Genomic DNA, 25,180 nt, shown 5'->3' on the forward strand with positions numbered 1-25,180 from the left:
GGTTAGGGTTAAGAAGAAGCAAGAGGATGAGGTGGCCAGACGCTGAGCTGAAGGTATGCTATAATCCTGGGAGCTGAGGACAGAATCCTCACTCCAAGCTACAGGGAGCATGCGCAGGAGAGGATGGCTCCCCGGAGTTGGCTCTCTTGCTCTGTGGAGGTCCCAGGGACTGAGCTCAGGTCTCCATGCTTGCTAGCAAGCTCCTTTTATGCAAGGAGCCACCTTGCCTCTTCCTACTATTGTTGAGAAGAAAAACCCACAACTGCTGCCCCAGTGTTCTTGGTCCTCGTCTGTTGCTAGGAAGAGACACCATGGCCAAGGTAACTCACAGGAGAAAGTTCACTGGCTTAGAGTTACAGAGATGAGAACATCAATGGCAGGATGGCATTGAACATCCTGGCAGAACGTGGCAGCACATAGGCATGGCCCTGAAGCACTGGGAGCTTACGTGTTGAGACAGCAATCACCAGGCAGAGGGTACATGGAATGGTATAGACTTTTGAAAGTTCAAAACCCACCAGTGATGACTCCTCCAAGACCACACCTTTTATCCTTCCCAGTCCCACCAACCCGGGACCAAGTACTCAAACATCTGAGCCTATAGTGGCCATTCTCACTCAAACCTCCACACCTAGTCTGTATCCTCTGCCCACATTTCAGCTGCTGCAGTAAGAGACAGCACATCTGTGAGCTGCTGGTACGTAAGAAACAGCCATAGCCAGTCCCTTCAGTCCTCAGAAACAAGTGGGTCTCTGAGAGAGCATGCTGGCTTAGTTATGGCTACCAAGTGAGATCCTGGCTCAAAACAAAAGCACCCAAGAAACAGCCCTGCAGGGATTGTTAATGAAGTTCTTTCCTGGAATGCTGACTGCAGTTGGCTTATGGGTATGAGGGTTTTCACTGGTGGGACTGGGTCCTGTCATGTGCACTTCGGAGACCAGAGCAAGCCAGGACCCCTTCCTCCTGCACGGGAGACCAAGGCTATGTGGAGTCACATTCCACTGCTAAAGTCTAGCTAGTGGGCCCCTGTCTTAGGGTTCACCACTGTGAATAGGCACCATGACCATGGCAACTCTTATAAAGACAACATTGAATTGGGGCAGGCTCATAGGTTCAGAGGTTCAGTTCATTATCATCCAGGCAAGAATGTGGCAGCATCCAGGCAGGCCTGGTGCAGGAGTTGCTGAGAGTTCTACATCTTCATCTGAAGACCACTAGGAGAAGACTGGCTTCCGGACAGCTAGGATGAGGGTCTTAAGGCCACGCCCACAGTGACACACCTACTCCAACAAGGCCACATGTCTCAATAGTGCCCCTCCCTGGGCAGAGCATATACAAACCATCACAGCCCTATGTCACTGCAGCTGCTCTCCATTACACACCCTGCAGAGAGCTGCAAGGCCAAGGCCAACATGAAGAACGGATGTTTCTCACTGAAAAGAAAGAACCAGAATCCCCTGGACGAGGCCAGGAGCCGATGGGGAATGGAAGTCAATGGTTTGACCCTGAACATTGACTTGGGGACATGTATTCATGTGGGCAAACCCCCCAAAGGGGAACAGGATCCTAGATCCTGGGCAGTCAGGAGAAGCCAGGTCCAAGCATAGCTGTACACACTCCTTAGCTGCCATGTGGGTACCAGAAATAGAACCCAGGTTCTCTGGAAGAGCAGCCAGGGCTCCACTGAGCCATCTCTCCAGCCCTAGCCTCTTTGAGGGTTTTTCTTCCTCTTTATATTGTGAGTGCATGTATGTGTGTGTGTGCATATGTGCCACACATGTGGAGGTCAGAGGACAACTTGCAAGAGTCAGTTCTCTCTTTCCACCACGTGGGGCCCAGGGATTGAACTCAGGGGATTGATGCTAGGCTGCAAACTTTTGTTAGCTATCTTGCTGTTCCTCAGCTCAAGCCCAGGGTGGATGATGGGGCCTGGGGCCTCGCCTGGTTCATCCAGATGGACTCTCGGGGCTGCCTTTTGGCAGCACTGGGAGGGGACCTGGAACTACTCCTGTGCACTACCGCTCTAATTCTGCTGTTTTGGGTGTCTATTGCCATCCGCCTCTTGCTTGCATGACAGCAGCTCTTATTCTCCTGACTTGTAAGTCTGGCTCCGGCTCCAACTTGGACTCACCTCTTTGCCTGATGGACTCAGTGGTCTGGACTCATTTCTTCAAGACATGGGCACCCTGAAGAGCTGGCATCTTATAAAACAAAGATCAGCTAAGGGAAGTCTGGTCCAGTCCTGGTAGTTTCCCTGGGCAGCCATGGCTTTCAGAGTGAGCTAAGTGCATCTCCTTCATCTCCATGCTGGGTGGAGCTCTGTGCCAGCAAAGCACAGAGAAGAGCGGAGAGAAAGTCTGCCTGCCGCCTGCCACCATGAGAGTTTCAGTTTGACTTTAACTTCTCATAAGATCTCAATATTACCCCACGAAAGGGGACTTCTGTGATTCTCTTTTGGATCTGCCTGAGGGGCTCCTATTCACCCCTCAAAATCTGCCACAAAGACTCCCTTTGCAGAAGTCCCTTCCTGATCGATCTCCAAACAGATGTGAGTCTCCACACTTGCCTTTCCCTGGGTCGCTCTCTGGGAGGGAAGTACAGATGCCAGAGAACACCATTTGTGATGCAGTGCGAACCGCACCTTAGAAACCGCTCGCCAAGCCTCTTGGACCTGGTTGCATGTGTGATGTGTATGTGTTCATGTGTGGGTGTGAATGGGTGTGTGCATTCGAGTGTGTGCACATGTGTGGGTCAGAAATTGGTTGTGAGTGCCTTTCTCACTCTCCCAGTTTACTTGTGTGTGTGTGCGTGCGTTCGTGCATGCGTGTGTGTGTGTGTGTGTGTGTGTGTGTGTGTGTGTGTGTGTGTGCAAACCATCCATGTAGGCATCAGAGGATCGTGGCAGTCCTGGGGACTGAACTCAGGCTGTCGCTCAGCACAACGAATGCCTTTAGCTGCTGAGCCATCTCTCAGTGTCTCTCACATTCAGCTAGTATAGCTTGCCAGTGCGCCCCAGGGATCCTGCAGTCCACACCGTCTCCATCCTGGGATTAGAGGCATGCATCAGGCACAGCGACCACTCTGCTGTTTGAGCATCTCAGCGCTCAGATCCAGTTTTCTGTCCTCTGGTCCTAGCTGTATCTGACTCCTTTGCTCTGCCTGGAATGTGTTCCATGCCAACTTCTCCAGTGTCACCTCCCCCTTTCCCTTCTCCTGCCCTTCACTCCAGCAGGCTGCAGCCTGCCTCAGGGCCTTTGCACTTCCAGTGCGCACTGTTTGGCTTCCCAGGCCCCAGCACTCGGGCTGCACACACCTGTAGCCTTAAAATTTTCAAAAATCTACTTTTACTAAGGGTTCTGAAATGCTTTAACCTCCCTTCTAGCCCACCACCCTCCAGAGGTAGTGGAAAGGAAAGGCTGTTAGGACATGGGGAAGTGGACCTGTTTAGAAATAGTTCTCTGGGGCAATTTCAATCTCCAATTGTCAGGATGTCAGGTGACTAATTCAGTAGTCAGAAGAGCAAACACGAATCAGCAGTGGTGGCATGACCCAGCAGGAACAGCCAGGCCTCTGCTGAATCAGCACAAGTCAGCAGGAGCCACCAGGACCACAGGGATGCCAGAAGTTCCTGCTGTGCGTCTCTGGATGAAGCGAAGCTCGGTAAAGATGAAGACGTGAGAAGAATGAAGCACTATAAAGCCAGCTATGGAAGCCGCCATCACGGTCCATTGGGTCCTATTTATACTCCCCAGACATCACGTGTCTTCCCATGGGTCTTATCTCATCAAGTCACCATGTGAATCTGTCTTAGCAAAACTCCACGTGAGTCTGTATCAGCTGACATATCCAGAAACTTCCATTTCACTCTGCCAATTGGCCAGAGTCTGGAGAAGCGGCAAGAAGCCTCGAGGACACCACCATAAGTTTTTTGGTGCATTTCTTTTGAGTCTCAACAAACAACGACCAGTAAGGAATGGCGAGGTGTACCAATATCACCTAGGTCATCCACCATCTGTTGGGTTATATTTGTTTGTTGCTATAAAACATCCTTTCTCCTGTGTCTGCTTCGGAAAAGCATTCTTTCTTGTGTCTGCTTTAGGAAAACATCCTTTCACCTGTGTGCCCCAATCAGACTGGAGTGATATTCATGCTAATAAGGTATTTTATACTCTACCAATCCCCAGAGGACAAGTTTACAGCCAGTCTGTCTTGTATTTAAGGCGAGTGCCTTTGTTCCTCGGGGTCCCCCGTATCAAGAATGAGGTGTTCCTGCAATAAAAGCTGTTGAGAAGAATCCAACGGTGTTGCGTCTTCCTTGCTGGTCGAGGTGGGCACTTCAGCGCACTGCATTGCAAATGGTGTTCTCTGGCATCTGTACTCCCCTCCCAGGGAGCGACCCAGAGAAAGGCAAGTGTTTGGAGATCGATCAGGAAGGGACTTCTGCAAAGGGAGTCTTTGCGGCAGGTTTTGACGGATGAATAAGAGTTTCCTAGGCAGAGAGTTACTCAGCAAAGCTCTTTCCATGCCAACACTCGCAGGACGTACTGCATTGGCTGGCAGATGGGTATGAGCTGAAACACTGGAGGAGACCTAAAAAGATTCCAGACAGGGTCGCACACAGAAGTCCCCTTCATGCAAGGTCTTGAGGCCATGTGGCTGGGTGATTCAGGCTTTATTGACGGCATCCATCCAGCCTGGTTTCCCAGAGCAAGGTCAACCTGCTGGGCTGTCTTTAGCACAGCAATGCTGATGAGTGTGTGAGTGAATGAATTTGAGTCTGTGTGAGTTATGTTCGAGTGTGTTCCGTCCATGCAAGTGGTTTGCATCTGTTTGTGAGCATGCAGAGACCAGGGCAGAATGGCTGGACCATTCCACGATCCCTATCACCTCTAATTCTCATGAGACAGTCTTTATCATTTCGCCAGGCTGGCTGGTCCCACAAACTCCCAGGATCCACTTGCCTCTGCTCCCCAATGCTGGGGTTACAGCGCAGCTAGTTTATTCCATGCATGTAGAGATCCAAACTCAGTCCAAATGCTTGTACAGCAAGCATGCTTACCCACGGAGCCAGTTTCCTACTTCTTATATATTTTATTTTAAAAAAAAGTTAAGTTAGTTAGTTATAACTTATTTCTTTCTATTTTTTAAAGTTTTATTAATTGTATGTATATGAGTACACTGTCGCTGTCTTCAGACACACCACAAGAGGGCATCGGATCCTATTACACATGGTTGTGAGCCACCATGTTGTTGCTGGGAACTGAACTCAGGCCCTCTGGAAGAGCAGTCAGTGCTCTTAACCTCTGAGCCATCTCTCCAGCCCAAACCTATTTATTTCTGTATGCCTGTGTGAGGACAGTGAGCAAGGAGGCCAGAAGAGGACATTGGATCCTCTGGGCCTGGAGCTGCAGCTACAGATGGTTATGAGCTGCTGTGCAGAAGCTGGGATTGGAACACAAGCACCAACTGTCTTGGTCACCGTTCTATTGCTGTGAAGAGACACCATGACCGAGGCAACTCTTATAAAACAAAGTGTTAGATTAGGGCTGGCTTACCGTTTCAGAGGTTCAGTCCAATATCATCAAGGCAGGGAGCATGGCAGTGTCCAGGCAGACTTGGTTCTAGAGATGGAGCACAGGCAGCAGGCAGAGAGACCCTGGGCCTGGCTTGAGTGTTTGAAACCCCAAAGCCCACCTTTAATGACATGCTCACTCTAACAAGGCCACGTCTCCTAGTCCTTAAATGGCCTCTCCCTGGTAACTAAGTGTGCAAATATGTGAGCCTACAGGGGCCAATTGTATTCAGACCACCACACTACCTGCTGAGCCGTCTCTCCAAGCCCTTCCTGGGAACATGCAATCCTTCTGCCTCAGTTTCCCCAGTGCTTGGATAACAAGTGTGAGGAAATGAGGGAGGGGAACCCCATATCTCCCACATCAGTCCTGGGGGGCAGTGGTCAATGGATCCAGTCATGATCAACCTGTTGTTCCACCACCCGGGGGTGGGACTGACCCAGTTACTGGCATAGCTGTGGGGTGAATGGAATGAGTAGGACATAGTCCTGAGCTCTTAACTGCCAACCTCTGCTCCCTCCCAGCCCTTGTCTGCACCATTCTCTTGTGTCTGGGATGGGCTCCCTTCAGACCAGAGTAAGTGGCAGAGACAGCCGGTGTTTATCAATACGCATACATTTCACTGAAGCCTTTTGAAGCCATGTGGGGAGACAGTCAGGATCAGTCAGATCCCAGTTCTAGCCAGGGCCCCCTTTTTAAAAAATATTTATTTATTGTATTGTGCATTGTAGCTGTCTTCAGACACACCAGAAGGCATCAGATCTCATTACAGATGGTTGTAAGCCACCATGTGGTTGCTGGGATTTGAACTCAGGACCTCTGGAAGAGCAGTCAGTGCTCTTAACCACTGAGCCATCTCTCCAGCCCCAGGGCCCCCTTTTAAATCCTGGCAGCTGTAGGCTTTGTCTGTGCCCTCTGACCTCTCAGGACAGTAGTAGAACTAGCTGGCACACAGAAGTGTGTCCCATCTCCCCTCTGCTGGACAGAAATGGTGGTCTCAAGCAGTGCCAGGGGGGAAAGACTAACCTAAGTAAGTTGGGAAGGACACAATGGCCTCATGGAGCTGTAAGGCCCGGGTCTCCAGCTTCAGGCACAGCTGGACACAGGACCTCAAATCTTACCACCTTGAGACTCTGTTTTCCTCTCTGTGGGTCTGTGTTTCATACAGTCACCTTCAGCACTGCATGTGTGTCTGTGTGTGTACATGTGTACAGAGGACGGTGTCTGGTGTATTTTTCTAATCCCTTCTATCAGTTCCTTAGAGGCAGAGCCTCTCACTGAACTTGCAGCTCATCTTTCAGTAGAATGATTGGCCAGTTCCTATCTGCAGTTCGCTAACACGGAGGTCACAGGCACCCATGGCCATGCCCAGCTGGAGATTTGAACTCAGCTCCTCCTACTTGGTACAGTCAATGCTATTATGACAGAGCCTTCTCTAAAGTTCTAATTTTTTTCATTTGTTTTTTTGTTTTGTTTTGTTTTGTTTTGTTTTGTTTTCCTGAGAGAGGGTTTCTCTGGGTAGCCCTGATGGTTCTGGTAATTGCTTTGTAGACCAGGATGGCTTTGAACTCACAGAGAACTGCCTGCCTCTGCTGGGTTTAAAGGCACGTGCCACCATGCCTGTCCTTAGCTCTAATTGTAAATTTAAAAAAATTTGCTTATGCATCTGTGTGTGTGCACATGCTACATATGTATTTAACTTCTTGCCGAGGCCGGAGGAAGGCATTAGATACTTTAGAACCAGAGTGAGCTGCCCCACGGAATCACAAAGTCACCCTTAATCTCTGAGCCATCTCTCATCTCTCCAGCCCCCTCTTTTCTTTCTTTTTTTTCTCTAATCTCAGTGTCATGTGTCACAGGATGGTTTGAACTTCCCATCCCCCTGGCTCCAGCTGGTTCAACCATCACACTCAGCACTGTCCTTGCAGAAGGCGCAACACTTCTACCATCTGAAGCTTTATTATAATTGTGTGTGTGTGTGTGTGTGTGTGTGTGTGTGTGTGTGTGTGTGTGTGTTGCTGGGGACCGAACCCTGGCTTCTGCCTGGGAACTCTCCCCAGGACCCCTGCCTCCATTCCTGGTAGGAGGCTTGCTCCCCTCCCCGGCTGTGTACCCCATTAGCCCAGGAACCACTTCTGTTTGCTCACGCCTGTGCCCTGGTATACAGCAGACGCTCTACAAGTCCTCAGTGAATGCTGGATTCCAGTGAATGCAGGTATCAGTTCTTCGCCACTCAAGTCCCTGGTTGATGGGACAGGACCCACAACTAGGCGACCGCTGTCCAGCGGGCCACGCGCGCTACCGTGCGCCTGCGTAGCCACTCCCCTCCCGGGCTCCCAACGCACTGCCCAGGCAGCGCAGGCGTATTCACCTACACCCCCCACCTCCGCGCCTCATGCCTCTCCGGTGCGCCTGCGCTACGCTCTGGGCCATGCATGCGCCTGCGCGTTGCTCTCCGGCCGTGGGCCCGGCCGGCGCCTGCGCTGTGGCGCCCGCGAGTGGGGGGGCGAGGAGGTGGAGGAGGAGTAGGAGGAGGAGGAGGCGGCGAGAAGATGGCGACTTCGAACAATCCGCGGAAATTTAGCGAGAAGATCGCACTGCACAACCAGAAGCAGGCGGAGGAGACGGCGGCCTTCGAGGAGGTCATGAAGGACCTGAGCCTGACGCGAGCCGCGCGGGTGAGAGCGCGGGGGAGGGGAGGGGAGGAGGGAGGGGAGGAGGAAGAGACGCGGGGGCGGGGCTGCGGCCGCCGCAGGTGTCCCCACGCCGCCAGCCGGTGCAGAGCGGCTGCTCGCGAGATTGCTCTTTGGACTGGACAGGTGGTCCCATCGCAGCTACCTGAGGGGACAGGTGTCATCTATTATTGTTGCCGGAGGGGACATGTGCCCTCTTCATAGCTATCAGAATGGACACGTGTCACCCCCCTGATTGCTACCTGATGGTACAGGGACTCCATCATTGCTACCTCATAGGACCTACGACTCCATCATTGCTACCTGGTGGGGCAGGTGTCATCCTTCATTGCCACCTGTGGGGATAGGTGGCCCCACCATTGCTACCTTCAGGGATAGTTGTTCCCGTTGTGTTATCTATGTGGATAAGCGGCCCCATTGTTGCTACCTGAGGGTATAGTTGTCACCCTTTATGCTTAGTGGACAGGTCTCCATTATTGCTACCTGAGTGGACAGTTGTCACCCTTCATTTCTACTTAAAGGAGAGGTGTCCCTTCATCGTTATCTGAGGCACAGTTGTCACGCCTTTGCCACCTGAGGAGGAGGTGATACTGTAGCATCGTCACCTGTTCCTTCCTTGGGTGCTCCTACTTCTGCGTGGAGCAGATGTTATCCCTCTTGGGTAGCTGAGTGGTCTTCCATGTTTGGAATCAGCATAGAGGTGGTTGCTTGGTTCCCATGCAGCCTCTGTGCTGGGGACCAGGCTGTGGGCCTCTATTCATGACAGGGAACAGCTGCCACCAGACTGAGATGGAGGGTGTAACTGCCTCAGGTGGCTGGGCCATTTGACAAGCATGTCTGGCCTTGCTGGGTTCTTGGCCAAATGGAGTGGACGTGGGACCTGATCCTTTCATGTCAAGTGTGTGGTGTCAGATGTTCCTCAAGGGTCAAGGAGGTGATGCTGCAGTGTGGCATGTTCTGCACACCCTTAGGCCTGGGTTCTGAGTCCCACGTGACCTGTCAGGGGCACTTAAGTGAGGCTTTGATTCATCAGGGGCTCCTTTGGGTCAGGTGGTTTTATAATCAGGTGCTTGTTTTTCCAAGATTGTGGCATCATAGACAAAATGAGCATTTGAATGTGGTGGCTTCCTCACTTTCAACCAGACTCTGTCCCCAGAGCCCTCAGGAGGGGGGACACGTGTTCTCCCTTAGCATATTGAAAAAGGCATTGAGAAAGGGCAGTGTGTCATCTGCTGGGTGGAGATCGTGGTGCACAACTTTAATCCTAGCACTCGGAAGGCGGAGGCAGGCAGATCTCTGTGAGTTCAAGGCCAGCCTGGTCTACTGAGGGAGTTCCAGGGCAGCAGAGGTACACAGAGAAACTCTATCTCCAAAACCAAACCAAACCAAACAAAAAAGTGTGTCATCCTTGTGTCACTTAGAAGGCAGCCGAGTCTGCTTCTTGTTTCTAGCACATAGTAGGTGTCAGTATACAGTTGGTGTCAAATGTTTGCAGTGTAACCAGAGCAAAGAGCTTCATGGCTGAAGTTTTGACAGACATCTGGTTTCTTCATGGGATTGAGAGTGGAAAAGATGACTGAGGCAAGGTCTCATGTAGCACAGGCTAGCCTTGATCTCACTGAGTAGCTGAGGATGACTTTGGACACTCCTGCTTCCGCTTCCTGAGTCCTCGGAGGACAGGTCCTGAAAGGACGTACCAGCCTGGTTGGAATGTAGTTGAGAAGTAAGGTCTGTTTGTGACCCGTGGCTTCTAAATTTATTCCTTGAATCATGTGACCACACCACTGTCTTCTAGAACAGTTTTGTTGCCCTAGAGAAGCTTGGTCCTTCAGCAGCCTGAGCCACATCCCCTCCCTGTGGGTACAGCTGTTCTGGGATCACAGCCCTCTGTCTTTGTGGAGTTGGTCCCCACACTCCAACCATCCATGTCCCATTCCTCATTAATAATGCGGCAAGTTGGTGAGAGCTCGCTTCGTGAAAGTGCTGTCCACCAAGCCTGGGAACCTGAGTTCAGAATATATGTAACAGGTGGGTACAGTCACACGTGCCTGTCTCTCAGCAGTCTGAAGGCTGAGGCAGGGAGATTGCTGTGAGTGTGAGGTCTTTAACGATAGCCTAGGCCATAAAGCAAGGCAAATCTCAAAAAGAAAGAAAGAAAAGAAAAGAAGAGAGAGAAGAAAAAAGAAAGGTGTGTGGGGTGTGTGTGTAGGGGGAGCTGCTGAGGTCATGGTGTGTGTAGTAAGGTAAAGTGCTTGTCAAAAAGCCCAGGGACTTGGTCCCCAGCATGCACTGAGGCCACTGAACTCAGCCAGGAGGATATCAAGGCTCCACCCACCCCAGCCTGTCTAGCCACTCAGTGAAATGGTAGACTGGAGAGATGCTCTGTGGTACCAGCATTGGCTGAGGGCTCATGTTCATTTCCCATCATCCACAGCAGACAGTTTACAACTGCCAGTGACTCCAGCTCCAAGGGGATCTTGGGCACCTGAACTCACATGCAGCTGCACACACTACTCATAATTTAAAAATCAAAATTGGCCAGGCATGGTGGTGATGCATATCTCCGATCCCAGCAGAGGCAGGAGGCTCTCTGTGAGTTTGAGGCCAGCCTCTTCTACAGAGGGAGTTCCAGGATAGCCTGGGCTACATAGAGAAAGCCTGTCTTGAAAAAGAAACAAGATGAAGGCTCCTAAAGAACAATGCCTCAGATTGGACTGTCTATACTCACACGTGTGTACACACATGCACACACATGTACATCTTTATGTGTGCACACCAAAAAAGAAAAACATGACAACTTTACCTAATTTTTTTAACATGATGACATTTTAATTGATCTTGAGAGTCATACTTGTGCTATAACTCTGTAGGGCTGGTTAGTTTCTGCCATGTGGGTGGGTCCCAGAGGTCATAGGCAGGCCATCAGGCATGGCAGCAAGCCCTCCTTCACCCTTTGCCTGCTGAGTCATCTTGATGGCCCCTTTGACGGTTATCACACATCTTGGGTCCACCAGCTTGTGCCTGCCCCTCTGAGGCATCGGGGGGACTGATAGAGCCAGAGCAGTCTGTCTGCTGGACCATGGGATCCTCTCCTCTTGGCCCCTTGGGGATTGCACCCTGAACACAGGTGTCTCTGCCACATGGGATGACAGCACGGCCATTGGAGACTGCTGGGGCCGTGTGTGGGGTGCAAATGAGAGGGCTAGCCTGAGCAACGGGGTGACTGGAGTGTCTTCTCGACCAAACTTTCTAGACACAGAAGGAAGGAGGGTGGGCGTGCCCTTGCTGATGAAGGTAATGTATGTGTCACTTGTTGGCCATTGGCTTGGAGCACTGGGTTCCTGATGTAGCTGACACTGAGTATTTTGGGCCACAGGAGCTGGGCCACAGAACATCCATATTCACTAGGTGTGGTGACACCTATGTGTTGTCCCAGGTGCTTGGGAGGCTGGAGTATTTGAGGCCCACTTTCACAGAATCAGTAGTGCAGGCTAGCCCTGCCTGGACTGAGGGGTGGTATTCTGGCTTTACCAGTGATATGGGTGGCTTTGCTGAGAATAAGAGCTGGAAGCTTTGTGGTTTGTGCGTGTGCGTGTACATGTGATTGTGTGTGTGTGATTGTGTGTATGTGTGTGTGCATGAGTGTGTGTGTGTGTGTGTGTGTGTGTGTGTGTGTGTGTGTGTGTAGATCGGAGGACAGCTTGCTGGAATTGGTTCTTGCCTTTTCCCATGTGTGTCCTGGAGGTTGAACTCAGGTCTTTGGGCTTGGTGGCAGTCACCTTTATACCTGCTGAGCCATCTAGCTGGCCCTTTGGCACTTTATCTTGTACTGCTGGGTACCAGGGCTGTCACTGCCATGTGTGATCTCTGCAGAGGAAGCGTCCCAAGCTGCTCTCAAGAAGACAGGGTTGCCACCCTCATCACTGTCCCACTCTCTCTGTAAGCTCCCCTAGGTTGTGGGCAGCTGTAAAGTGAAAACCATCTGTCTGTGCACAGCCCCAGGACCTGGCAGAGAGAGCTTTGTAGGCGAAAGGACTCTGTAGACGGGATTGGTGAGGCCGCAGCACCTTCCTGAAACTGGAGGTGACCAGCATGGGCGAGTGCATGTGTCTCCTAGTGTTGGGGAGGGTAAGGCCAGCCTTAGCTGTAGAAGACCCTGTCTCCAATAAATCCTCAGTACAATAAAGATGAGATGCCACAGGACCATGGTGGTCCAGTTGTGTGAAAACAGATGCAAGGACAGGAACAGAGGCCAGCAACTGCTAAGAAACTCCACATACAGAGACTAGGCAGAAGAATGCCCACCTTGGGTGTCTGTCAGGCACAGGGTGACAGCATCCCTGTCATTTCACAGCTGTGACATTTCTGTGGGGTTTTGAGGCTGTCTCACTCTATAGCCAGGTTGGCCTCAGAATGAGAGGGTGACAGGTGTGAGCCATGCTCCGGGTCTCCACAGATGTGTGTGCGCGTGTGTATGCATGTGTGTGTGCCCATGTATATGGGTATGGTCAGAGCAGGACAGCAGGTGGGGTATGGGGTGCATATATATACATGTGAGTGTGGGCAGAGGGGGACTTCAGGTGTTGTGTGGGGTGCATGTGTGTACCTGTGAGCGTGGGCAGAGCAGGACAGCAGGTGGGGTATGGGGTGCATGTATATACATGTGAGTGTGGGCAGAGGGGGACTTCAGGTGTCGTGTGGGGTGCATGTGTGTACCTGTGAGCGTGGGCAGAGCAGGACTTCAGGTATCATGTGGGGTGCATGTATGTACATGTGAGCGTGGGCAGAGGGGTACTTCAGGTGTCGTGTGGGGTGCATGTGTGTACCTGTGAGCGTGGGCAGAGGGGGACTTCAAGTGTCATGTGGGGTGTGGGGTGCACGTGTGTACGTGTGAGCATGGGCAGAGGGGGACTTCAGGTGTTGTGTGGGGTGCACGTGTGTACGTGTGAGCATGGGCAGAGGGGGACTTCAGGTGTTGTGTGGGGTGCACGTGTGTACGTGTGAGCATGGGCAGAGGGGGACTTCAAGTGTCATGTGGGGTGTGGGGTGCACGTGTGTACGTGTGAGCGTGGGCAGAGGGGGACTTCAAGTGTCATGTGGGGTGCACGTGTGTACATATGAACATGGGCAGAGGGGTACTTCAGGTGTCGTGTGGGGTGCACGTGTGTACGTGTGAGCGTGGGCAGAGGGGGACTTCAAGTGTCATGTGGGGTGTGGGGTGCACGTGTGTACGTGTGAGCATGGGCAGAGGGGGACTTCAGGTGTCATGTGGGGTGTGGGGTGCACGTGTGTACGTGTGAGCGTGGGCAGAGGGGGACTTCAGGTGTCGTGTGGGGTGCACGTGTGTACGTGTGAGCATGGGCAGAGGGGGACTTCAAGTGTCATGTGGGGTGTGGGGTGCACGTGTGTACGTGTGAGCGTGGGCAGAGGGGGACTTCAGGTGTCATGTGGGGTGTGGGGTGCACGTGTGTACGTGTGAGCGTGGGCAGAGGGGGACTTCAGGGACTGCTGTCACCTTCATCTTATTCTATTTATTCCACGGCCCTTGTTAGTCCTGAACCTGCGTTGTTAGGTTCGAGCCCTCTCATCCTCCGTGCTCTGAGGCTATGGGAAGGTGCGAGGACACCCACATTCTTATGTGGATGTTAAAGGTGCAAACTCAGGTCCTAGTGCAGGCAGTACGCAGACAGGTTCTTACTATGTATCCCTGGCTGGCATAGAACTTGTCTATAGGCCAGGCTAGCCTTGGACTCAGAGGTCTGCCTGCCTCCTTTCTTCCCGTAGGATTAAATGTTTGTGCTACCACACCTGGCCTTCTTGGTCACTTAAAACATTATTTACTTTCTTATTTTTCACTTATGTTATGTGTGCAGTGTTTGTCTACATGTATGTATGTGCATCTTGTGTCTGCTTGGTTCCCGAGAAGGTCAGAAGAGGGCATTGGATCCCCTGAAACTGGAGGTATAGATAGTTGTGAACCCCATGTGGTCCTCTGTAAGAACAGCAGTGCTCGTAACCGCAGCAGCCTCTCTGCAGCCCTAGACCCCAGGATCTGCAGACCGTCTGAGGTGCAATGTTCCAGTGGGAAAGTGCTGCCAGGTCTGACGACCTGATTGGTCTTGGACCATGTGGTGAACTTTAGGGTTTCTGTTGTGATCAGACACAACCAAAAGCAACTTGGGGATTATTTCAGCTTAAAACTCTCAACCCGCTCCATCACTGAAGGAGGGGGGCAGGAACTTGGAGCAGGACCCTGGAGGCAGGAGCTGACAGAGGCTGTGAAGGGGTGCTGCTTACTGGCTTGCTCAGCCTGCTCTCTTATAGAACCAGGACACCAGCCCAGGGATGGCACCACCCACAGTGAGCCAGGCCTTCATCAATCGTCAATCAAGAAAATGTCCTCAGGTCCAGCTGGAGGAGCATTTTCTCAATTGGGATTCCCTTTTCCAAAACGATTCTAGGTTATGTCAGTTGACATACATGTAGCCAGCACGTGCTAGAAGAGACAGCTTCTGCATATTGCTCTCTGACACCTGACGTCCCGCTCTGCCCACACTCGAATGTACACACGTGTACCCCACACCCCACATCACCACCCCTCATTGAGCTTTGGTGACCCCAAATTAAGCAGCACCTCATCTAGTCTTCTCAGAACTTTGTGGGCCTCTGCCTAGCTCACCCTAGTGGAAGAAGAATGAGCCTTCTGCTGGGGACCAACTGGACACTGGCCCTGGGACAGTGGCACCAGGCAAGAATTCTCTATAAACTATCTCTTCTCCCTCTCTCCCTCTCTCCCTCTCTCCCTCTCTCCCTCCTCCCTCCTCTCCCTCTCTCCCTCCTCTTTCTCTCTCTCTCTTTCTCTCTGCGTGTGTGTATGTGTGTGTGGTGTGTGTGTGTGTGTGTGTGTGTGTGTGTGTGTGTGTGTGTGTGTGTGTCTGTGTGTCTGTGTGTCTCCTGCCTTGGTTCCTCATAGTCTGCTTGGTCCTGGTGGGCCTCTGATCCCTGTGTGGGGCTGTTGCTGCCCAGTGAGCTGTAGTTTCCGGAGAGAGTAAGCAAGGCAAGAGCCATTGAGGAAACACTTAGTGTCAACCCATGGCTGCCGTACGCCCATGGACACAGTGTGACCCCAAGATGTGGGGCTTCCTGGGTATACCCTGAGCTGCAGGGCATGAGCCACAGGATGGCTCCAGCATAGAGCTCAGCCTTGCTTCTATATTGAAACTCTAACCAAGCAACTGTCAGTGCTGCAATTCCCATCTCATTGCTTGGGAGGCTGAGGCAGGAGGATTGTAGGTTCCAGGCCAGGCTTGGCAGCATGGTGGCTCCCAATGGCTTTGGAGTAGAGAGCTCACCCAAAGTTGAGCCTCCCTTGGGGATGTTGTGCAGTCACAACTTGAGGAGTCTGGCTCTGAGTGCCTGGGGGGACATGCACATAGGAAGGGGGTGGCTTTGCAGAAATCATGGTTGCATGAGACCATGCATGGCAGCTTGTCACGGTGAGTGTTGGATCACCAGTAGCACCCCTGAGACAGGAGCATGAGACCCAGAGAGCACATGTCACAGAGTGAGTTGTGCAAGACAGATTGACCCAGTAGCCAGAGTGATTTCTCTCATGCAGTCTGAGAACATGCCAGCCTGCCCAGCTGCAGTGGGGTGTGCCAGGCTGCAGGAGCCCATGCACAAAGGAAACGGCTATCAGGATGGAGGCCTCACCATGAGCATGGCTGGCAGGGAAGTAGGCAGGTGGTAACAGGAGCTGTGGAAGGCTCCTGCGCAAAGACAGTGTGAGAGGCCGGGGCTGGCATTGGAGGTGCTCCTATAGTGACAGCAGCCCCCAGGAGGAACCCATCACGGTCTGTGTTGCTCAGGTAAGAAGTCCTGTGGCTCGGAGTGTAGGAATTCAGCTTCTAGCCCAAGTCTCTTCCTAGTGTTCTTGGCCTTCCAACATGGGGCTGTGAAGACTGACCCCGGCATACATGCATACACGTCAGACACTGTGAGGACTGACCATCATGCACCCACTGACTGAGGTGTGTCCATTGCCCTGGTTTTCATAACCTGCACATCCTCATATCTGTTCCCTTACACACTGGATGTGGAGCCTCTAGGTCATTTGTCAGGGAATGTCTCTTTCTTTGTCTGCCTTAGCTGTAGGAAAGGGTGCAAAGATTTTTTGGGGGGGGCTCCCTGGTATAGTGTTTGTGGGGTGGGAGACCTGTCCTGGAACTTATGGGCAGCCGTGGCTATGGACAGTACCCTGTCACTCCTCTTGTACTGCCCCTCTAGCATGGCCTGTTCAGGTGGGTGCCTGTCCCAGCCAGGTGTCGCTGTGTGTCCCTGGATGGACAAATGAGGGAGCCCCTGTATGCCTTGAGGGCCAGGGATTCAGAGTCAACTTTAATATTTGCTAAGAGCAAGTGAGGTGCAGCAGCCCAGTGCTCCTGGGAAGAGGGTGTAGGGTGTGTGCAGGCCTGGTTGGTGGAAGGCTGCCTCTTGTCCTGTTCAGCTCTGCACTCTCTTTGGAGAGTGAAGCAGGGTTGCATGGCCTCTGTCAACTATTGTGAGGAGAGAAGAGCAGCTCAGCACCAGTGACTCTCTGTGTTGCTGGTGGGCAGCTGGGGGACATAATATCCAGACAAAATATATTCAGTAGGCACAGGCTGACTTAGAAAGCATGGGGCGTACTTTAACAGGTGCAGGCTGTACTCAGCAGGTGTGTGGTGTGATGTATTCAGCACTCACACAGCAGGTATGTGGTGTATACAGCAGGCACTCAGCAAATGTGTGGTGGGGTGTATTCAGCAGTCACTCAGCAGGTGTGTGGTGTATTCAGTAGGCACTCAGCAGGTGTGTGGTGGGGTGTATTCAGCAGGCACTCAGCAGGTGTGTGGTGAACTCAGCAGGCACCCAGCAGGTGTATGGTGTATTCAGCAGGCACCCAACAGGTCTGTAGTGTATTCAGCAGGTACCCAGCAGGTGTGTGGTGTATTCAGCAGGCACCCAGCAGGTGTGTGGTGTATTCAGCAGGCACTCAGCAGGTGTGTGGTGTATTCAGCAGGCACTCAGCAGGTGTGTGGTGTATTCAGCAGGCACCCAGCAGGTATATGGTGTATTCAGCAGTCACTCAGCAGGTGTGTGGTGTATTCAGTAGGCACTCAGCAGGTGTGTAGTATATTCAGCAGGCACCCAGCAGGTGTGTGGTGTATTCAGCAGTCACTCAGCAGGTGTGTGGTGTGTTCAGCAGTCACTCAGCAGGTGTGTAGTGTATTCAGCAGGCACCCAGCAGGTGTGTGGTGTATTCAGCAGTCACTCAGCAGGTGTGTAGTGTATTCAGCAGGTACCCAGCAGGTATATGGTGTATTCAGCAGTCACTCAGCAGGTGTGTGGTGTATTCAGTAGGCACTCAGCAGGTGTGTAGTGTATTCAGCAGGTACCCAGCAGGTGAGCAGTGGGTATCTAGTCTACCTGGGAACCCTGAAAGAGTTTGCTCCTGGCTTTTCTAGTGAGAGGTCCTGTCACTCATGGTTGGAGGTCCACAGCTCAGGGGCACCCTGCTCCCTGGCTGTCCTCAGGGTGCTGGCAGGCAGGTGTGGTGACTAGTTGAGGGCACAACCCCTGGCAACTCGGGTCTTTTAGGCCAAGCAGTAACCTTGCAAACAGATGGATGCCCTGGGGCTGCCTGGGAGGGTGCCTGCCTGAGACTACCCAACTCAGTTCTGCCACCACCACAACCCTGGGCATGCAGCCCGTTAAATATAGCTCTAAGGTGATCGTTCCCACCTGGGCCTCGGTTTCCCCTCTGTAAGGCAGTATGTTTTGTTTGGAGGCTGACCTTAGACTCCGATGCTCAGCCTCCTAAGTGCTGAGGTCATAGATGTGCACCACCACACCCAGCCTCATGAGACAATCTCACTCAGCTCTATAGAGCAGACTGGCCTGAAACCTGTGGCAATACTCCTGCCTCAGTCTCCTGACTGCCATCACCAACCTGCAACAGCACAACCTATTAGGGCCCCATTTCCCCTTGCTCCCCAGTGCTTACCCAGGAACCCACTCAGATCAGAGGCACTTGCAAGCAGGTCTCTCCCCTTTGGGCCTCCTCTCACCCCATCCATGGCGCCCTTTGATGCGTGAATGTTTATACTTTTTGACAAACTCCAATTCTTGGTTCTGTTTGTTTGTTTGTTTGTTTGTTTTTAATTGCTTGAGTTTGGTGTCATATCCAAGAATGGCTGCCTGCCTCAGAGGTCTGCAGTTTCCAAGATAGTTGCACTTGGGTTCTATCCTCGGTCTTTAGTGTGGATTCTGAACGCTGTCTGTCACATTACTTTCTTTCTGTATGTGTGAGAATGCGATTTTCCCAGAGCCCTTTGCACAAAGGTTTCCCATCCAGTGTCTTGGCACTGGAGTGTTCTCTCCTGTTGGTTCTACACTGGTTGGTGGTTTGATTTGTTTTGTTTGTGGTTTCGAGACAGGGTTTCCCTGGTAAGCTCTGGCTGTCCTGGAACTTGCTCTGTATACCAGGCTGGCCTCGAACACAGAGATCCACCTCCCTCTGCCTCCTGAGTGCTGGAATTAAAGGTCTGCACCACACCCACACTCCCACCCACACCCCACAGCCCCGTGCATTTAACTTTTTAAGGCTTATTTTTTAATAATTACTTGCTGGGGGCATCCACATGTGTACAAGTCAAGGGATAATTGGGAATGAGTTGTCTGCAATACTTAACACACTTTGGTACAAGGCCACCATCTTATGGGGATGGCCAGTTCATAGCAGGTGCCATCTGCTGTTGCAGGGGACAGGCAGGGAGCAGAGCCAGAATAGCGCTGGGCCTTCAGGACTCTCGGGTGTAGCCTTGAGATCAGGATAATGTCTGGGGTGGAGAACGAGGTATTGCTGTTAGAGGACAGGGGTTTGCTGTATGGGTGACAGAGACTGAGAAACTGGAATGTGAGGGGCTTGCATCCCTGGGAAGGTGGGTCCCCATATCCTTGCTGCCCTGGACAGATATCTTCGTGCCTGGTAACCTCCCATTTGTCTACATTCCCTGTCAGAGGCCTGACCGGGGGCTCATTAGGTCTCATCTGGATGAAGTCACCTTCCATGGCTGGCTCTCTTGTGGTCCTTGCTCGTGGTGTGGCCTGGTCCCTCCAGCAGCACGTTCACCCTGCAACCCTAGGTCTTTTGCTCATGCTGTTTCCTGTGTATCTCGCTTAGCTCCTCAGATGGGAGCTCTCTTCCACCTTGTGCCTGTCTAGTCGCTGCAGCTTGCTCTGTGAGCTGTGAGCTTGGCTTCCCGGCTGGGTGCTGTGTGTTCCTCCGCTTCCTGCCTGGCCTCCTAAGAATCAAAGAGGCTGCTGAAGGGTGCCAAGGAGGCCCTGGGCATACACATTGCTCCCTCCATGAGAGCTCTAGACAGTTCTCCAGAGCCCCGTGGTCCTTCCACTCGTCCTTCTAATTTAGCAGAGCCATGTGTATCTGTGGTTTGTGTGGGGGCCACTGCACTGTGGTACCCATGTGGAGGAAGTTTGTAGAGTCAGTTCTCTCTTACCTTTCTGTGGGTTCTAGGAATTGGTGGCAAGTTTAGTGACAGGTGTCCCCAACTCCTGAAAAAGCCTATGGTTAGGCCTGGGTCTGACCTGAGCCTGTCCTAGAACCTCTGCAGGTGCTGTCGTCTTGGGCACTGCTGCTGGTGAGCCCCCTGCTCGAGCCTGAGCTTGGCCTCCATGCTAGCCTTTGCTCTGTGTGCCATCCTGACCCAGCACAGCAGCCTGCGAGGGAGAGCTAGAGAGAGCTCAGGGTGGGGTTGCAGCCCACGGGGTCTTGGCACTGGCTGGGGCTGACCTGAGCCTGCATCTGCTGGGTCACCTCAGCCCAGGGTATAAGGGACCCATTGCTTCCAGTCCCAGAAGTGTTGGTGGGGAGCTAGCTGATAAGGTCCCAGCCATTCCAGACCCAGCATCCAGCCTGGTATGGCAGAAGCCAGCTATCCTGATCCATAAGTTAATTCTTAAAAACAATTTAGTCTAGCTGGGGATGGTGGAGCACACCTGCAATCTCAGCACTCGGGAGGGAGGCAGAGGCAGGCAGACCTCCGAGTCTCAGGTAGGCCAGGGCTACACAGAGAGCTGTCTCAAAAACCTAAAACCCGAACCAAAAAATAATCGAGGTGCAAGACATCTCAGTGAGTAAAGGCCTTTGCTGCCAAGTCTAATGACAGGAGTTTGATCCCCAGGACCCACATGGTAGAAGGAGAGAAATGCCCAAGTGGCCTCATCTGTGTCTGTCCCCCTGGCTAAGGATGCTTCAGTCGTGGCTCCTTTAGAAGTGGGCAGGGAAGCCCCAGAAGTTTCCTGTAAACTGTGTGACTGTGTCCCCATCACCAGTGGGGTCCTCTTCTATGTGGACACAGGGCCATGACCGCTTTCCAGTTAAATGGTGCTAGTGTAGGGAAGTCTAGGCTCCTCTGGTCACCCCACTGCAGGAGAACCTGCTGAAGGTTGACCTGAGGGCCCCAGACTCTCTAGTAGGAGCAGCCTCTCACATAGTGGATAGACATCTAGCTTCCATCAGCCCCAGGGCAGGACTGGCTTTGAATCTCATTTTTATACTTGCTAATTTTGATGTCCCTTCTCAAACCTATTTTCTGTGGCATTAAGTACACTTATCCTGCAGTGCAACTGTTAACTTACACCCAGTTCTAGAACACTCCATACCTCTAAAAGGAGAGCTTTTCTCTGTTAGCAGTCGCTTTCATTCCAGCCCATGGCAGCCCCTGATATACTTCCTTGCTCTGAGGATTTGAGTGGATATTTTGCATCCTTGGGATAACACACAATGTGGTCCTATTCTCTGGCTTCTGACATTCCCTGGATTGTTTTCTAGGTCTGTCTTTGTTATGGTATGTCAGAGCCTCATCCTTTTTCAGGGCTGACCAATAGTCCCTCACCCCAGTCTATTCCTAGTCACGCATTGCTGATGGAAATGGGGCTTCCTTTCTTACCCATTGCCAAGCTACCATGACCATGTGCTTTGGTGTCTTCTCCTTGTCCTTGGGGATGGGATGCTGGTCATTTTATATTGTATCTGTTGAAGTTCTGAGCAAGCTGGCTTCATTTTAAATAGAACAGAAACCTACTGGTGTTACAAAAAAGAAAAAAAGAGCGAGGGCATTGGAGCTGGGTCACACAGCAGTGACAGGATGGGGTGGCCTGCCAGGGTGGGCCTAGAATAAGGCTGTGTAGACACCTGGGTATCAGAGCAGCACAGGCTGGGACCAAAGACTGACATTGTCTTGGGAGCCCAAGGAGAGCTCAGGGGTGTGGGAAGGCTTGGGGTGGGGTTGGGGTGCTGGGCATCTCTTCTTGTCTCTGGTATGGCCTGCGTGGCTTGAGCTGCCCTCTTTGCCCAGTGTGGATGCTGCCCCACAGCCCTCCATCATCAGCATCATAGGGTTGCCGGCCATGGTGTGCTCAGCAGATGCCAGCAAGGTCCCCCTGGCCAGGTCTTGAGATCTGGAACACACAGGGCCCGTGGAAGTCTGAGTGCGGGGTTCCCTTGGGGTCACAGCCCCACCCCTAACCCTGAGTTCTTACATAACCCGGCCCAGCACTCTGAAATGCAGAGCATTCTGGCTATTTTGGGCCATGGTAATGAGGCCATCTCTACTTTGTTTTATCTCCCTGTGGTTTCACCGCCCCTGGGGAAGCCATGAGGAGCCGCAGGCCCGTTTCAGCTGTGATCCCAGTGATGTGGCATAACAGTGTGGGACCACTTTCCAAAGAAGTCCCTTGTGTTGCCAGGGTTGGGGATGTCACCACTTCCTCCACCTGCACCTAGCTGCCCTTACCTGAGCACCTCTCTGAGCCCTGGGCCTGGGCAAGTGGTGCATAGTCTTCATCCTAGCCTTTGTAGGCAGATGCGGGTGGATCACTGAGTTTGAGGCCAGCCTGATCAGGTGTGGTCCAGCTTCAGGGAGCCCCACCCCAATTGGGGCATCGTGTTAGTCTTTCCAACCAGGGTTTAACTGCTGCAGAGTTTGGTCCTCTGACATATAAGGACTCACGTATGTATGCATGCATGAGCACACACACACACACACACACACACACACACACACACACACACACACACACACTGTGTGCCAGAGCCGAGCCTTGCAGCCTTTGGGTGCTGAGACAAACCTGGGGACTAAGGCCAGTAGCCACGTGTTCTGGCTCAAGAGGCAAGTCTCTGACCACAGGTCAGCCACTTTGCTTGCTCCAGAGGCCAGGAGACACTTTCCTGCCCTAGCTGACTGTCAGCACCCTGGACCAGCATTCCATCCCCACCTCTGACATGGCTGCTGTACCACCACTACACACACAGCCTTCTGTCCCCCCTCTGATAGAGCTGCCGTGCCCCTCTGACACAGCCTGCTGTCCCCCTCCCCCACTGACACAGACTGCTGTCCCCCTCCCCCACTGACACAGCCTGCTGTCCCCCTCCCTCCACTGACACAGCCTGCTGTCCCCACCTCTTCTGCCTTTTAGAGCCCCATACCTAATGATGTGCATCTGAAGACCATCTGTCCCAGTAGTGTTCTGCTTATGCAGGTGAAGGTGCCAGGGTTTTGGGTTGGTCTTTGGTTGTTTTGTTACACAGGGTTTCAATGTGCAGCCCAAGCTGGCCTGGCTCTCACAGAGATCTCCTGCCTCTGCCTCTGAGTGCTAGGATAAAAGGCATGTGCCACCACACCTGACAGTGCCCACAGTTTTAACTCTTACTTGTATTTTGAAGAGTTTTCCCCCCTTTTATTTGTTTGTTTTGGAGACAGAGTCTCATGTAGCCCAGGCTGGCCTTGAACTCACTCTGTAGGCAAGAATGTGACCTTAAATTCCTGAACCTCCTTTCTTCACCTACCAAGTGCTAGGATGACAGATGCGCCACCACTACTAGCTTTGAACACGATTCTAGAACACAGCAACCCACACACTGCTGCCAAGGCCACAGTAGCCCTGGTCTCTGTAGTCGGAGGGGATGTGTCCCTCCTCACATCACTGCCTGCACATAGGCCTGTAGCCCATCCCCGTTACACATAGGCTCTGTCTTCTCTCTGCACTCTCTCTCTCTCTCTCTCTCTCTCTCTCTCTCTCTATCTCTATCTCTATCTCTCTCTGTCTGTCTGTCTGTCTTTCTCTCTCTGTCTCTGTCTTTTTCTCTCTATCTCTCTTTGTCTTTCTCTCTGTCTCTGTCTCTCTCTGTCTGTCTGTCTGTCTCTCTCTCTGACACACACACACACACACACACACACACACACACACAGAGAGAGAGAGAGAGAGAGAGAGAGAGAGAGAGAGAGAGAGAGAGAGAGAGAGTGTATTCTGGGTGCAAGAGCTCCAAAGCACTGAATGTTAGAGAGTGGCACAGCCTGTCTCTGAGTCCTGTAGGCAGCTCCATGCCTTGGCTGGAACTCGGGAAGGAGAGAAAGGAGTCTGAGGTGTTTCCTGCTGGGTGGCCATTTGGGGACTGGAAGCTCACAGTGTGTGTCACGGACTGTCAGAGGCCCAGAGCAAAAGGGCAGGTTGGGCATGTGGTGGTGCATGCCTCCATCCCAGCACTCAGGAGGCTGCATGGTACCAGGTCAGAGGCAAGTAAGATGGTACGCGTGTGATCCTAGCAGTGGGAAGCGGGACAACAGGTTCCTTGGAGCTTTCTGGCCAGAATACTTACTCTAGTCAGTGACTTCTAGGCTAGTGAGAGACCCTGTCTTTAGAACGGGGGTGGGGTAGGGGGCAGGCAAGATGGCTGAGCCAGTAAAGGCCCCTGCCACCAAGCCTGCAAACCCGAGCTCTGTCCTGGGATCACAGGTGGAAGGAGAACACTGACTCCTCCATGTTTTCCTCTGACTTTCCATGCCACCCCCATTAAACAGGTAAGCAAATATAAAAACGATACATAAAGATCCAGGAGGGGACATGGAAAGACGTGTGTCCCTGTGGCTCCTGTGGGCGCATGCACTTCACAACTAACTTGGCAGACGGTGCTAGAGGAACAGCACAAGCCGACCTGTGCCCATCGGGCCAACCTGAATCCACACAGAAAGGCTTGTTCACGCCGGCAACAGCTCTGCTTGTGATCTCCTAGGCACTGGTTCTGGAGTTGGAGCCCGTCAGGAAGAAGGCTCGGCTCTGAAGACTTGGCCCTAATTTTTCCTGGACCCGAACAAGTCTATTGTCCCATCCTCCGCTGATGGTCAACTGCCTCTTTTTGCTCAGCCTGGCCATGACTGGGCCCTACTGTGTCCCAGCAACCTCCACAGAGACCTTCTAGAAAATTCTGCATCTTCAGAGAGGCTCCTCTCAACCCCACTGCCCACATCCTCCTGTGGCCCATGCCAGTACCCCAAAAGGAAAAAAGCAAAACAAAACCAAAAACCAAAAACTGCTGTCAGGCATAGTAATGTACACCTGTCACCCCAGCACTCAGGAAGTGAATGCAGGAGAATTAGGAATTCAGGGTCAGCATGGGCTACATGAGACCTTGCTTCCAGGCCTGCAAGGAAAGCTTTCTCCCAAAACGAGGTGGTGTCTCTTAAGGAATTAAACTCGATGCTGACATCTGGCCTCCACATACAAGCACACTCTTGCACATGCATGATGTCATCTTAGCACTAAGGCCTGCACAAGTTCACGATCATCCACAGCACAAAGCTAGTCTATAGCCAGAGAGCCTCAGTTCCTTAGAGTCTAGCCTATATCAGCTCCCTGAGTCCACAGCCCTCCAGGCCCTCAGCGCCCCTGGTCTGGTCATGGTCTAGCTCACCCTCCTGGCCCCTGTATGCTGGCCACCCTTGGGAGCCAGGCTGGCCAGGCCCTGGTACCCACTCCACTCACTCTGCACCTTATACTCTACCCTGCTCTTGCTTGCCC

General features: G+C 52.4%; 1 protein-coding gene and 1 long non-coding RNA gene across 4 annotated transcripts in view; one reads left to right on the top strand and one right to left on the bottom strand.

The window, feature by feature from the left end:
* Window positions 1–8,083: 8,083 nt before the first annotated feature.
* Window positions 8,084–25,180, top strand: part of Crtc1 (CREB regulated transcription coactivator 1) — a 56,735-nt gene continuing 39,638 nt past the window's right edge. For 2 of the 3 annotated variants that reach the window (XM_087589111.1, XM_087589112.1), the window contains exon 1: window positions 8,084–8,251. In XM_087589111.1, coding sequence (XP_087445237.1) covers window positions 8,126–8,251 — 126 coding nt within the window. In that variant the 5' untranslated portion in view covers window positions 8,084–8,125. 3 annotated transcript variants of the gene reach the window in all.
* LOC102549994 (uncharacterized) lies at window positions 18,902–23,495 on the bottom strand. The gene is made up of 5 exons (XR_015640279.1): window positions 22,812–23,495; window positions 22,120–22,176; window positions 21,274–21,784; window positions 19,369–19,608; window positions 18,902–19,143 (listed from the first exon to the last, which is right to left on the bottom strand). It is a non-coding gene; the product is annotated as an uncharacterized LOC102549994 (long non-coding RNA).

Source organism: Rattus norvegicus, chromosome 16 (assembly GCF_021556685.1).
Source record: "Rattus norvegicus strain SHRSP/BbbUtx chromosome 16, alternate assembly SHRSP_T2T, whole genome shotgun sequence".
NCBI classification, from domain to species: domain Eukaryota; kingdom Metazoa; phylum Chordata; class Mammalia; order Rodentia; family Muridae; genus Rattus; species Rattus norvegicus.